Source organism: Phacochoerus africanus, chromosome 12, assembly GCF_016906955.1.
Source record: "Phacochoerus africanus isolate WHEZ1 chromosome 12, ROS_Pafr_v1, whole genome shotgun sequence".
Classification (NCBI taxonomy): Eukaryota; Metazoa; Chordata; class Mammalia; order Artiodactyla; family Suidae; genus Phacochoerus; species Phacochoerus africanus.
The window spans coordinates 28,973,960-28,987,817 of NC_062555.1; the positions used below are offsets into that span (position 1 = coordinate 28,973,960).

General features: G+C 61.8%; 1 protein-coding gene across 5 annotated transcripts in view; it reads right to left on the reverse strand.

Annotated features, from left to right (window-relative positions):
* KIF21B (kinesin family member 21B) overlaps positions 1 to 13,858 on the reverse strand; it is a 46,303-nt gene that overhangs the window by 14,561 nt on the left and 17,884 nt on the right. For all 5 annotated transcript variants that reach the window (XM_047754586.1, XM_047754587.1, XM_047754588.1 and 2 more), the window contains exons 8-26: positions 13,236 to 13,431; positions 11,732 to 11,921; positions 11,285 to 11,348; positions 10,923 to 11,123; positions 10,518 to 10,599; positions 10,089 to 10,206; positions 9,227 to 9,418; positions 8,567 to 8,766; positions 5,027 to 5,134; positions 4,582 to 4,650; positions 3,468 to 3,700; positions 3,186 to 3,333; positions 2,890 to 3,084; positions 2,688 to 2,789; positions 1,442 to 1,607; positions 1,275 to 1,326; positions 1,073 to 1,130; positions 190 to 395; positions 37 to 111 (exon numbers count right to left, since the gene is read on the reverse strand). In XM_047754586.1, the coding sequence (XP_047610542.1) occupies positions 37 to 111; positions 190 to 395; positions 1,073 to 1,130; positions 1,275 to 1,326; positions 1,442 to 1,607; positions 2,688 to 2,789; positions 2,890 to 3,084; positions 3,186 to 3,333; positions 3,468 to 3,700; positions 4,582 to 4,650; positions 5,027 to 5,134; positions 8,567 to 8,766; positions 9,227 to 9,418; positions 10,089 to 10,206; positions 10,518 to 10,599; positions 10,923 to 11,123; positions 11,285 to 11,348; positions 11,732 to 11,921; positions 13,236 to 13,431 (2,655 nt within the window). The remainder of the gene's footprint in view (positions 1 to 36; positions 112 to 189; positions 396 to 1,072; positions 1,131 to 1,274; positions 1,327 to 1,441; positions 1,608 to 2,687; positions 2,790 to 2,889; positions 3,085 to 3,185; positions 3,334 to 3,467; positions 3,701 to 4,581; positions 4,651 to 5,026; positions 5,135 to 8,566; positions 8,767 to 9,226; positions 9,419 to 10,088; positions 10,207 to 10,517; positions 10,600 to 10,922; positions 11,124 to 11,284; positions 11,349 to 11,731; positions 11,922 to 13,235; positions 13,432 to 13,858) is intronic.

The following is a 13,858-nucleotide window of genomic DNA, read 5'->3' on the forward strand; positions in this document are numbered from 1 at the left end:
AGTGCCCCTGCTGGGCAGGTCCAGAACACGCCTCACCTGATGGGCTGTCCTCGGTCGTATGACTTCCTCCGGGTCAGGGGGGACGTCTCTGAGCCTCGAGACTGCCGGGGGCTGGAACGGAAGGTCAGTGAGGCCAGACCCCCCAGCCATGCCCGCGCCCCCCCCTCCCCAGCCTGGCATCCTCCTTACAAGGTGCTCCCTCTGGTGGGCAGGCTGATGGTCCGCGAGACCTTGTCCCGGTAGTAGGGGTCTCGGACGGAGAAGCCCACCCCGTCCTCTTTGATCTCCACGAGGGAGGCCAGCGACTTGGTGATGTTTTTGGTGGAGGCGTCCAGCGGGGGCCCCAGGCACTCGGCCGACACCGCCTTCATTTGGGCGGACAGCTTGGGCTCACCCTGGGACAGGAAGGACGGGGTAGGCCATCCTGCTTGAACACGACGGCCCAGGATAGGGAGCTGGGGGCGGGGGGGGAGTCCCATGGGGCAAAGTGCCATCAGAGGAGCCGGGGGAGGGCCAGGCTGACATCATCCAGACGCCGTCTCCTAAGGCTTCTGGAGCATCCGAATCAGCAGGGATGCCTGTTGTGCACTGGTTCAGACTTTGCAAACACAAGGCCCAGCCTGGCCTCTTCGCTGCGCCCCAGTGAGTCTGCTCCCCCAGAAGCTGTGCTCAAGTCAGGGTTCTGCCTGCAGGGCGTCCCCTCAACTCTAGTGAGTCCTGTTCCCCGGTTCCGTCTCATCTAGGAACTGCTCCCTCCCTGTTGCGTCAGTAGTTCACACACAAGACGACTAGACACCCAGAGTTACTCTTTGACTCAGAGCGGGAGGCAGGGCCGTGGGTGGGGCGGAGGGAGATTTCTGAAAGCGGGGCCTCGGGTGACGGTGACGTCACTCCACCCACATAAAAGAATGGGCTCTGGCAGGTCACCCGTCTGCCCCCACCCCCCATTCCAGGTTAGACCCTCCCTGGCACGTGCATCCCAGCTGGAGGCAATGCTGGGTTGGGGCCGGGGGTGAGGGCAGGGCCACAGGAAGGTGGGGAGCAGGCTGCGGGTGGGTGTGGGGGGGTGCACCTTGAACTTGAAGTCATCGTGGCTGGTGGAACCTTTCATGGTGAAGGACTGGGAGAAGCTAAGGAAGAAGCAAGGGGGGTCAGGGTGCTGACAGCCCGTGTCCGGGCTCCCCTGGGCCCTCCGGGAACCCCTCGCCCCAGCCCCAGGCAGGCGCTGCGGACCTGCCCCTCCACGCCCCACCTGGAAACGTGTGCATACTCACCTGCCCTCAGAGAACTCAGACACCTCCTCATCTGTGCTGGCATAGCCGTTCTCTGCAGGGGAGGGGGCCGAGTGAGGGGCACGGGAGGGCTGTGGCCTCCTGCCCACCCCCACCCTCCGGGATCGGCCTCCACAGGGAGGCAGGGAGCCCTGGCCCCCACCCCGTACCCTGCTGTACGTTGTGGATGAGAGCCTGCAGCTCGGGGTGCGCCTCGGCCTTCTCCCGCAGGGCGTCCAGGAGCAGGTGGTTCTGGGAGGAGCCGGCTATGTCTGTCTGCCTCAGCCGGCCCTCCAGCAGCCGGATCTGGGCCTCCTTCTGTGCCACCTGCAGCCCCTGAGGGCAGGGAGCGAGGCCTGGGGTCACACTTCTCGGCCCGGGCAGCGGGGACCCCATCACGGCCCTCGCAGAATCTGCTCCCTAAGGAGGCCTGAGGGGCTCCCCGCCAGCTCCCAAGCCTGAGAGGTACCCTTGCCCCTTAACGTGCCCCACATCCACGCCCTGGGACACGCTCCCCGTTACGGGCTGAATCGTGTCCCCAGAAGGCACGTGTTGACGCTGTCATACCCAGGACCTCAAAATGTGACCGGATTAGGAGGTGGGGTCTTTAAGAGATGATCAAGTTACAGTGAAGTCTCTAGGGTGGGCCCTAATCCCCGTGGAAGGAGATCAGGACACAGACACACCCAGGGGGGGATGAGCACGTGAAAGGAGAGGCAGCGTCTACCACCAAGGACAGAGGAGGACAGCCTGCCTGCACCCTGATCTCGGACCCCCACCGCCAGGCCTGGGAGAGCAGAGGCCATGGATGCTGGTTATGGCGACTCCAGCATAGGAACACCTGAGCCTCTGAGCCTCAAAGCAGAGCTGAGAGCTCCCTGGGGGCGGGTGAGGGGTCAAGGCGGCCAGTCTCCTGACCCTTCCCGGAGCTGCCCTGCAGGCAGTGGGGTCCTCGAAGAACATGGGGCCCCTGGGGGAAGGAAGCCACTGTGTGACCAGCTCTCTGTCGGGGACAGGAACCCAAGACAGGCCACAGGACCTGTCCCAGCACAAAACCCCAGCCCCCGGGGGAAGCATGTCCATCTGTCCATCTGTCTGCTCCTGCATCCCCACTGGACACACATACACACAGGGCTCCCTCCACCTCCAAGACTCAGGCCCGGCCCTGCTACGCATGGGTCACCCCCGACACCAGGGTCACCCCTGGTAGAGACCTTGTTATGAGCTGGGAGCCATGCCAAGCCCCTCGCTGCACCACCCCAGCTTTACAGCTTCAGAGTCGGGCAGGGAGGGTGGCAGCTGGCTCTCTCCTGGGATTGATGCAGTACAGCCAGGCCGCGCGTGTACTGAGCCTCCAGGGCAAGTCACAGAGGCTTAGTGCTGCAGGGCTGGCCAGGAGGTGAGAGGCTGGCGCACCTTGTCAATGGATGCCTTGAGGAAGTTGTCCAGCAGGAGGCGCGCCTCGGCCAGGGAGCAGGAGCTGATAACCACCGAGGTGTCCGTGGAGTCCAACTCCTCCTGGATCAGGGGTGGGGGTGGGGGGCAAAGAGCCCGCATCACCGGGGCTGCCCCACCGCCCAGGTGCCCCTCCCACCTCGCTGCCCGGCCCCAAGGGCACCTTGGTCTCCTCTAGCTGCACGATGGTGGCCTGGCAGTCGCCGATGCTGTCGTTGATGTAGTCAATGTTAGCTGCCAGCACCTCGATCTCCTCTGCCAGCTCCTGCAGCCCCTTCTCCTCCTCCGGGCTCTCAGCCTGCAGCCGCTCCCGCTTCCTCCGCAGCGCCTCCTGCAGGAGGAACAGCTCCTCCCTTTTCTGGGGGATGGAGGGGGCTTCAGGCTGCAGCTCCTGAAGGGAGCAGGGCAGGGGGCGGGGAACAGAGCCAGGAACTGGGAGGGTGGCAGGGAAGGGCGCACCTTGATGAGTCGCTCCATGTCAGCTTCCAGATTGACAATGGTCATTCTCTGCATGACAATGTCAATGATCCTTCGTTCCAGGGACTGCCACTTGAGCCTGGCGGCCTTGCTGAAGCTCTGGCTGGCCCCCTTCTTCTGGAACTTCTTTCTGAGGGCAGAGGCAAAGGGCCAGGCAGGACCACGCTCAGCCTCTGCAGCTGCATGGAGCCCCCCCTGTCCCGAGCCAACCCTGAACTTGCCTCTCGCACGTCTGCCCCTCCCCGCCTGCACAGACCACCTCACCTGGCAGGGCGAGTGCCCGGCCCAGTGGGCGAGGGGTGGTTCCCCGAGAAGTGGCTGATCTTGCGGTCCCACTGACGCACAATGCTGGAGACGGAGCGGGCCCCTGACTCGGCCTCAGACGAGGTGGTGCTGGCCGACACCTCAGCCCCCGAGTCCAGCATGGGTGGCTTCAGTGCCGCTCGGCCTGCCACCCGCTCAGACATGGGCTTGGCCAGGCGCCTCAGTGCAGACACCTGAGGGCCCAGAGGAGAGGGTCCAGTGGGCAGGGCGCCCCCTGAGCCATGCAAAGGCTCAGCTTGGGGGTGCCAGGCTGGGAGAGGACAGAGGCCACTCTGTCCTAACCTGGGTTTGGCACTGAGAAAGGGCCACGGGTCTGGTTGGGATGACACGAGAGACTCCACATCTTTTGTTTGTTTGTTTGCTTTTTAAAGCCACACCTGCGGCATATGGAAGATCCCGGGCCACCAAGCTAGAGGTTAAATTGGAGCTGCAGCTGCTGGTCTACACCCCGGCCACAGCAAAGTGATGAGCCACATCTGCAACCTAAGGTATAGCTCACGGCAACAGTGGGTCCTTAACCCACTGAGCAAGGTCAGGATCCTCATGGAAACAACGTGTGGCCCTTAACCCCCTGAGCCACAACAGGAACTCCTCCCCCTCTTTTTATTTTATTTAAAAAAAATTTTTTTGTCTTTTTGCCTTTTTCTAGGGCTGCACCCACAGCATATGGAGGTTCCTGGGCTAGGAGTCTAATCAGAGCTGTAGCCACTGGCCTATGCCAGAGCCACAGCAACTCAGGATCCGAGCCATGTCTGCAACCTACACCACAGCTCACAGGCAACGCCGGATCCTTAACCCACTGAGCGAGGCCAGGAATCGAACCTGCAACCTCATGGTTCCTAGTCGGATTCGCTAACCACTGAGGCACGACAGGAACTCCTCCTCCCCCTCTTTTTTAAAATAAACACCTCAGGCTTTAGACCAGAGCCTGCAGCCTGCCCCCAGCCTTGGCTTTCTTGCCAGGGTCACCCAAATCCAGCACGTAGTGAGGGGGACCCAGGCCACAGGGGTGCTGCTCTCAGGATAGGGGGCTGTAGTGGGGGGCCCCGCTCACCTCCTGGGTTTTCCTCCTCAGGACTATCTCCTGCTGCCGCTTCTGTGACTCCAGAGCCCGGATCTGAAACTGTGGGTGGGAGAAGAGGTGGGGTTCACACTCGGGCCCTAAGCTGGTTCCGCCCGGGCTGGCCCTGGAGGAGAGTGCCTGGTTTGCAGGGAGAGCCTTGTGTGGCCGAAGCTCGCTGGTAAAGGGGACCCAGCGTTAGGTCCCAGAGGCTGGAGTGCAGGCCCCTTTCTGCACAAGGGCAGGTCTCTCGGCCTGGTCTCCCCACTGTGGGCGAGGGGCCCGGGGGCAGAGGGCTGGACCTGCTGGGGCCTCTCTGCAGGCCTAGAAGCTGCCCGTTCTGGTGCTGGCTTGCTGGTGGCTCAGAACATTGGGCGCCAAAGCCCACGTGGTCAGGAGGGGTGGCTGGGCTCAAGGGGACCTTCAAGGCCGCCCTCACCTCCTGTCGCCGCTGCTCCTTCTTGAGCTGCGCGATCTCCCGGTTCCTCTTGGTCTCCACCAGCCGCCGCCGCTGCTGCTCCTCCCGCATCTGCTTCATCAGGGCTACCTGGGACAGGCAGGGGCGACGGTGAGGCCGGGCCTGCGGGCAGGGAGGCTGGCATCCTGCTCTGAGGTCACCAGGCAGCGGAGACAGCCACCAGGCAGTACTGGCTCAAGAGTTTGGTCCCCACTTGTCCGTCCGCAGGATTTGCAGCTGCTGGACCTCCTGGGCCACCTCCAGAAAGGAGGGGCCTCACCGCCAGCCCAGCCCTGCAGGTGCAATGGCTCTGCCAGGTCCAGCAGCAGCCACCACTGCTTGGAATGTCACAGTTTCTGGGGCCCTTCACCCAAAGCCTGGGTCCCGCCACTCTGGGATCAGCCCGAGTTGCTGGAGGCAAACAGTCCTGCTTGGAAGCACCAAGTCGTCTCCACCCTCAGCCGAGCCACTGACAGGCACACTCCCGACCAGATTCCCGGGATGACAGCAAAACCCGCGCTGTTTACGGAGACCACGCTACGCGGGGCCCTGTCCTCGTAATAACCACACAAAGTGTTACGACTCCTGTTTTATAAATCTGGGCTGAGCCTCAGAGAGACAAAAATGACTTGGAGTCATAAAACTAGTAATGGTGGCCAGACCCCGGCCCAAGTCGTTCACCTCGGAATCCAGCTCTCACCACATCCACAGGGATGGCCCCACAGCAGGTGGCCCAGCAGAGAGCCTGGAGCCCAGTTCTCGGAGGCCTGGCTGCAGGCACAGAAGGCACCATCGGGGTGGCCCAAGATGTCCCAGCACTGTGAGGAGTCACACTGCCCTGTGGCACCTGCCCCCCACCCTGAAGTCCTGGTGCCCAGGGCACAGAGCCCAAAGGGCACGGGGGTCAGACTCCCTTCCACGCCACGGTAGCACGAGCACCAGGCGAGGCTGTCCCTCTCCCGCCACTGAGGCCCCAGATACCCCAGGAATGTCACCAGCCTGCCCCAGGCTGGGAAGGGAGGGGGAGGGGCGTGAAGGGGGCCTGGGCAGGTGGCTTCTCCCTCAGAAGAAAGGCTGTGGGGGGTGGGGTGGGGGGATAGAGAGCTGGCGGGCCCCAGGCTGCTGGGCATTTGGGGTCCAGAAGGAATGTTCCCCCAAAGGCCTGGGATGGACTGGACGAGAGCCATCCAGGCCTTGGTTGGAAGTGGACCCAGTCCCTGCACACCGGGAGCGGCGTGCACTCCAAGCTGGCACCTCTCTTCCGGGGCCTGGCCAGAGGCTTCTTGGTTGGGAAAATGTCTTTCTGGACAAGCGCCCAACTGCCCAAGTCTGAATGTGGGGCTGAGCCCCTGCAGGTTGTCACAGGGGTGGCCTCAGATTGGCTGGGAACACTCTAGACAGTGAAGGCACAGTGCCCGAAGCCAGCGCGGTTCTGAGACCTGCAGAAGGCAGCACCTCTCTCCCCAGGACACCTCTGCAGTGTGGGGCCCGGCTCCTCAACTGCGGTGGGAGGCTCTCGGCACTGGCTCTCATGGCGGCATCTGATTAGCATCCCTGGCTGCTGCCCTCTGTCCACCCGAGAGAAACCCTGGACCCCTCCTAGGCACCTGGGATGGCAAGGGTACTCTTTTCAGCCTTTCCCAGGCAAACTAATTCACCAGGCAGAGCGGGGTCCTGGCTCTAGGGCCAGCAAGACGAGATTGAAACCTGGGACCACACAGGACCCTCTGTCCTTCCCATGCATCCTGGGCATTGCTATATTGTCCTTTCAGGCCATAGGAGGATCCTTGTCATAGGGCTCCAGAGTAGGGTCACCTCCTACTAAGATGACAGTTCACCAGCACTGGCCCGGGCCACCTCGAGAGGTGTTAGCCTCAAGGGAGACAGAGTGCGGATGCAGGCAGACCCCCAGAACTGCTACTGGAGCTGCAGTGTGCAAATCTCAACAGGGACGACCAAGGCCCCGTCTCTCCCTCCTACCGCCAGAGGGCGCCCGTGGACCCAACTCCCGAGTCCTGCAGCCTCGCCTCCGCATCTGCAAGAGGAGCGCGTCCAGGGCAAACAGGCTCCCTGGGGCCAGCACAGGCTTGCCAGGCTGAGCAAGACTGGCCGCCTCCACCCTGGCCTGGCTGATGGGCCCTGAGCTCCCAGCTCGGGCCTGGTTGGGGATAGAGGTTGCCCAGGGGAGGTGGCTGGCGTGACGGCTGAGAGTCCACCTCTCAGAATCTGGATCACCTCCCTCTGCTGCCTGCTGATCAACACCAGCCTAGCGGGCAGTGAGGACGCAGCTGTGATGGCATCCTTGCTCCCCTTTGTGGGGACTGTTCTCAGGGCCAGCCCTCTATGGCTCGCTGGGGTCCAGTCCAGGGCCTGGCTCAGGGCTGCGGGGAGCTGGGGCCAGGTCAGGACCAAGGACCAGGCAGACGACGGAGGATGTAGCGTGAGCACGGATCTGCGGGTCCAGAAGAGAATGAGGGCCCACCCGGAAGTGGAGGCAGACAGCAGATAGAGAAGCGAGTCTGAATCCCAGCGCTGCTCTACCAGGCAGGATTCACTCTCTGAGTCCCACTCTCCCAGGCACAAAGTGGGAGCACCACCCGGGCTTCTTTTTCCAGCTTCTCCTCCGGACTGAATGTGGCTGTGGTGCAGCGGGACTGGGCTAAAGCCACATCCGCACAGCAGTCACTACTACTGCTATTATTATGATTGGCAAAGGCAGCACAGAGGAGAGGCCTCACACACTGCACGTGGACGGGAGGCTACAGTGGAGGGGGCGGGGTCCTTGGGGACCTCACCTGCCCAGCTACAGGGTAAGGTGCTTTCACCACCGGCCCCCACCAGGACAACACACTGGCTGAGAGGACAGTGTCCAGGACCAGGACAGGGCTGAACCAGGCAATGTGTGTTAAGACGATCGCCCACGCTGACAGTAATTTTTTTTTTTAACTTATTATTTTGTCTTCTGAGGGCTGCCCCCGTGGCATATGGAGGTTCCCAGGCTAGGGGTCTAATCCAAGCTGTTGCCGCCGGCCTTCACCACAGCCACAGCAATGTCAGATCCGAGCCGCGTCTCTGACCTACACCTCAGCTCAGGGCAATGCCGGATCCTGGCAATGCGAGGCCAGGGATCGAACCCACAACCTCATGGTTCCTAGTTGGATTCGTTTCTGCTGCGCAGAGACGGGAACTCCAGACAGTTATTTTCGACATGGTAAGTGGGTCTAAGGAGACACCCCATTGCCCCATCCTCAGCCCCTCACTCCCACCTTGGCCTTCTTCGCCCCGGCCCCGCCCCCCTACTCACCTTGGCGCTACTCCAGCCCTGCCCGGCCCCCATCTTGGCCCCGCCCCCCGCTGTGGCCTCATTCATTGCCTGGGCCCTGCAGCCCCACGACTGCCTTCTTCCTCTCAGCGCAATCCTCCCCTCACCTTGACATCACTCCGCCTCTTGGCCCCACCCTCGGCCCCGCCCTCAGCTCCAACTTGGGGCTCAGCCTCCAGCCCCGCTGCCGGGGCCCCCACCTTGGCCTTCTTCATCTCGGCCACCTCGGCCTGCAGCTTCTTCAGCTCCCTCTCATAGCGAGACTGGTTCTTGAGCAGCCGCGCGTGCTCTTTCTGCGCGGCCTGTAGCTTCTGCAGGTCCCGGTTCATCTCCCGCAGCCTCTTCTCATAGTCCGCCTTGATCTTGTTGGCCTTCTCCTCCGTGTAGCACTCCATGGTACCTGCGCACAGCGGGCCGCGGTCGGTGACAGGTCCCCTGCCCCAGTGCCCTGGGTGGCTGTGGGCTCGGACAGGGGAGAGGCCTGGGCTCCAGGCGCACTGCGCGACCGCAGGGAGATACAGATTTGTAAATGGGACCCAAGGAAACACCCAAGGAGCGAATTCAGGGGGAAAAGAAGGCTGAGAGGTGTCATGTTCATATGCCTGGAGATAGGATTCTAATACCTAAGGTGATGATAAAAATAATAGCAATAATAAACTGAAAACGTGGCCTAGGGTCTAGGTCTGGATACGAGAACTTTCTGTGGGTTGAAGAGCACAGTCAGGTCAGGGGCCCTGCCCAGAGGCCGAGGTAACCCTGTCACTACGCTCTTGGCCAGGAGGGGGTCTGGGGAAGAGACTGGGGGCGGAGCTTTGAGGGGGCGGAGCTTTGAGGGGCAGAGCTTTGGGGCGGGGCCTCACTGAGGTTCTGCAGCACACGGTCTCGCTCCAACTGCGTGTCCCGGATCTTGTTCTGCAACAGGATCAGCTTCTCCTCGTACTGGTGCTTGAGCGTCTGCAGCCGCCGCTGGCTGTTTTCGAGCTCGTCAATCAGCTTCTGCTTGATTTCGATCTCACAGGTCAGGTCGGCCAGGTCCGCCTGGTAGTTCACTTCTGTGGGAGCAGAGGCCCCGGCAGGGGTGAGGGGCGAGGAGGAGGGGATGGGACCTTCCCCGGGCCAGCCCTGACCAGCCAGTGGCCAATGGCGAGAGGGAATGACAGCCCACCGCGGGCAGGTGCTGCCAGGTGGGCGACACCTTTAAAGAGCAGCCCTGGAAGAGCGGGGCTGGGCTGGGGAGCTGGTGTTCCTCGCACCCCCACTGAGCCCCAGAGGCAGAAGACCTGGGAGTCAGCAGGGCTGGGGAGGGAGGGGTTTGGGGTGGAGGAGGGAGAGGACCCAGAGGGGCCGACAGGACTCTGGGTCAGAGGTGGAAGCAGGGCAGAGCTGAGGGGCACCAATCCCATCATCTAGAGGACCAGCCAGACCCAGGTCCACCACACAGCTCTGCACCTGCCACATGGGCTGTGGGGTGGAGTGGGGTGGGCAGCTTGTTCTTCGATGGCAGCAAAGGGAGGGGTCCCAACGCCTGTGCCCAGGGTGGTGGTGAGGATGGAGAGGGCTGGGCATGTGAAGGGTTCGGCTCAGTTCAATGCCGGGTATGTGGTGGGCGCTCAGTTCACTGCCAGCACCGCATCACTGCTGCTTCTGTTCTTACTGGTTTCATGCCTAACTCCGCCCCACATCCATTGCCCCGAGCCGGGTACCCCAGCCAGCAACACACACCCTTCTCCTCAGGGTCGGAGTCCGAGTCCACCAGGCTCTCCTCGCTGCCCGAGTCCTCGTCCTCGTCCTCGCGCCCCTCCTCCTCCTCACAGCCGCTCTCCTCCCGCTCCTCGTCCTCCTGGGCACCAGGCACGTCAGGAGGATGGGGAGAGAGATGGGCCTTGGTGGGGGGGTGTGTGTCTCTGCCCACCTCCCCCACAGCCTGGGCAGAACCCCTCTAGGGGAGCCTCCTGCCCCCATCACCCACTCATTTGGGACGAGGGGCTGGAGGATGGACGTCACCATGGTGACCAGCCAGAGACCATGTATAAGAATCAACCGGCGGCTGACCACAGCCCTTCCCCGACCCCACACAAGAATGTCATGGGGGACTTCCACCCCAGTAGGGACATGGGGGTAGCATGGGGGGGGGTCCATGAGAGTCCTCACCTCCTCGGCCTCATTCTCATCAGTCTCCTCGCTGTTCTCCTGTTGGAGCTTTGCCCTCTTTTTGAAGGCTTCCTTCTCTGGGCTGCCCAGGAGCGAAGGGTGGGCAGGTTAGGGGACTAACCTGCCTTGAGTGTGTGGGTGAGGTGTGGTGGGGGGCACAGGAGAGGGTGGGGGGACAGCAGTGTCTTGTCCCCAAGGCACGGGCCCGGGCTGGGCTCCAGCTCTGCAGGGATCCACTGCTTTTCTCTCTCCCCCCGCACCCCCCGCACCCAGAATTAGCCATGGGTGGGCTCAGCCTCCCTCTCCTTGGAAAAGCAGAGCAGCAGAGACAGGTGGTGGCTTCTGCCCAAAACGAAGCCTCGCACAGGGCGGGTCCTGGGGGCCACCATGGGGACCTCCCCTCACCTCTTTCTCCGCTGCCTGACCTCCTTCTTCTTGAGTCGCTCCAGGTCCTGCTTGGCCCGGCGGATGACCTCAGAGGCATCCTCCATGGAGCTGGCCGGGGCGGCCGGGGATGCGCCCAGGGAGTAGGGGCCCCGGGCCGAGGCCCGTGAGAGACTCCGACGCAGGGACTCATTCATGGCCTCGCTCTCCAGGAGCTTGGTCCTGCAGGGGGCATGGGGGTGGGGGGCAGGGCGCAGGTGAGTGGCACTGCCTTGGGCACCCAGAGCCCCTGGAGGTGGGGTGGGGTGCAGGTGAGCGGCGCTGCTTCAGGCTCCCAGCCCACCCCCCCACCCCCCGCCACTGCCGGGGTGGGGCTCACTCACCGCAGCTCCTCTATCTCCCGGATGTAGTTCTGGATCAGAGCCCCAATGGCCTCGTTGCCATCACCTGAGCGGGACAGTTCAGAAAAGTACAGTGAAGACCTTGAGCCCCCCGCCGGTGACCCTGTGTCTGTGCCTCCAACAGAGCAGCAGGCGAGCCTCTTCCAGGAGGGACCCTCTATCAAAGAGGGGCTTGCCTGAATGCACACACACAACAGCGAGCCTGGAAACAAGCCCATGTCCCTTCATAGAGGCTGTTACGATAAATTATCCATCACCATCACATAAGGAACCCTTGGGAGGCTTAAGGGAATGAAGAAGGCTTGTGTGTTTTACTACAGAAGGATCCATACAGCGGAATAACACCAAGTGAAAAGATACGTCCTAGGATGACACATATGATCGCATTTGCAGAGAAAGAAAAGGAGCGCTGGCCTGCTGCCCACTCACCAGCCTTGGCCAGAAGCAGGTTGGCCTCCTGGCTCATGAGATGGGTGACGCGGCTGTTGATGGCATCAATGGCTTCCTGCATGGCCTTCACCCGCAGGCGCAGTGCCCCGTTCTCCTTCTGCAGCATGGCGTTCTCCTGGAACAGGTCACTGTAGCCCTCGGTGCCGTCCTCCCCGATCACCCTCTTGCCCTGGGAGGGGGGCAGTGGGGGCAGTCAGGGGCGGGGAGGGGGTGCAGACACTCTCCCCGCCCCACCCAACCCTGGCCTCTTCCTCAGTGTTGCAGCCCTGCCCGTCTCCCTCTTGCCCAGGTTTTCCTAAAGCACAGCTCCTGTCTCCTGGTGCTCAGACACCTTACATGGCCCCTGTGACAGCAGAAAAGTCCAACTTCTGTGACCGGCCACTCCAGGCCACCGCGGTCTTACTCCCGCTCCCCTTCCTGCTCACGTCCTGTCTCCAGAAACACTGACTCAGGGATCAAAACCTGAAGGGCCCAGGCATAGGGCCCATCTAGGTGTAAAAGACTCGGGGGGGGGGGTGCGCTGGGGTGGGGTATTGGAGCAAAGTGTCACACTCACTCTAAAAGGGGCACCATTGTGCCACTCTAGCCAGCTTGGTGCCAAACATGATCTTCAAAGTTTGATAGAAAAGGAAACTCCCTAAGGTTCAAAAAGGTTGCCAACTATGTTGCATTCTTTGAAGTCAAAGGGCAAGTCAAACCACAAGCCACTTCTGGGCCAGGTTTGGGGCCAGAGGCCACAGCTGATGACTTCTGTCTTAGTCACATAGAATGGGACACTTCCCCAAAGGCACTCATCTTTCCCACCTCTTGTTTCTCTGCGTGTGACTTGTTGGCAGCCTGGGATGCCTGCTCCACTTCCTTTTGCTGGTATCTCATTCATTTCTCAAAATCCATGTAGAGGGAGTTCCTGTGATGGCTCAGTGGTTAACGAATCTGACTAGGAACCATCTGAGGTTGCGGGTTTGATCCCTGGCCTCGCTCAGTGGGTTAAGGATCCAGCATTGCTGTGAGCTGTGGTATAGCTCTCAGATGTGGCTCAGATCCTATGTTGCTGTGGCTGTGGTGTAGGCTAGCAGCTACAGCTCTGATGAGAGCTTGGGAACCTCCATACGCTGCAGGTGCGGCCCTAGAAAAGACAAAAAAAAAAAAATCCATATAGGCCTTCCCTCACTCCCCTCTGCCCTATAGCATCCCCCGAACACACTGGACCACTCACTCACATGGCCCCATCCACTATCCTCACTCTGTGCTGCAGCCTATGAATCTCACCTGGTTCAACACAGCAGTTCAGCACACAGGAAACCGTAGCAGAGTGTCTGCCCTGTGCATGAGATCCATGCAGCCAGGAGAGCACTCTTCCTCTCTATGTTCTATGCCCCGAGGGCTCCCGGGAGTCATCAGGGGAGCCCCGCACTGGGCACCAGACCTCGACAATGTCCAGGGAGCAGTGAGGTGGGGCTGGGAGGGGATGGGGCCAGCTCACCGCCTTGTACTCCATCAGCTCCATCTGCAGGCGCGCGATCTCAGCCCGCAGCGCACTGATCTGCTGGCTGGTCTTGTCTTGGTTCACCACCACCTTGTTCTTGATGTTGCGGGCACGATTGGCATACTTGAGCGTGTTGAGCGTCTCCATGAAGTCCCGGTCCGAGGGGCTCACGCAGGCGATCATGATGGTCTGGCTGGGGAGGGAGGGTGCGCAGTGAGCGATGAGGGCACTGCCAGCCTGAGGCGCGTCACTTCACAGTGGACTCCTGCTCCTGCCTGGAGGCCCCGAGGACCTGGGCAGAGCCTGGGACTCGGACCATCTGGGCCACGTTTCCATGCCTACAGCGGTGACCACGGGGAAGGCGGCTAGCGCAGTGGGGAGGTTGTGGTGTGTTACTGCCAGAGTCACGGCCCTGCATCTCCTTGGTTTCCCATCTAGTATCCCCTGGGCTTCCAGCCCTTCCATTAGGACTAACTCTGCTGTGTAGACAAGGAAGCTGAGGTCGCCTCAAGGCCTGCAGCCTACAGGGGCGGGAGGGCTCCCTGTCCAAGGGGCACTCACTCCACCCCACCTGACCCATCGCATGCTCCTGCCCCCGCCCTTCCTCCAGGCTAGTGGCC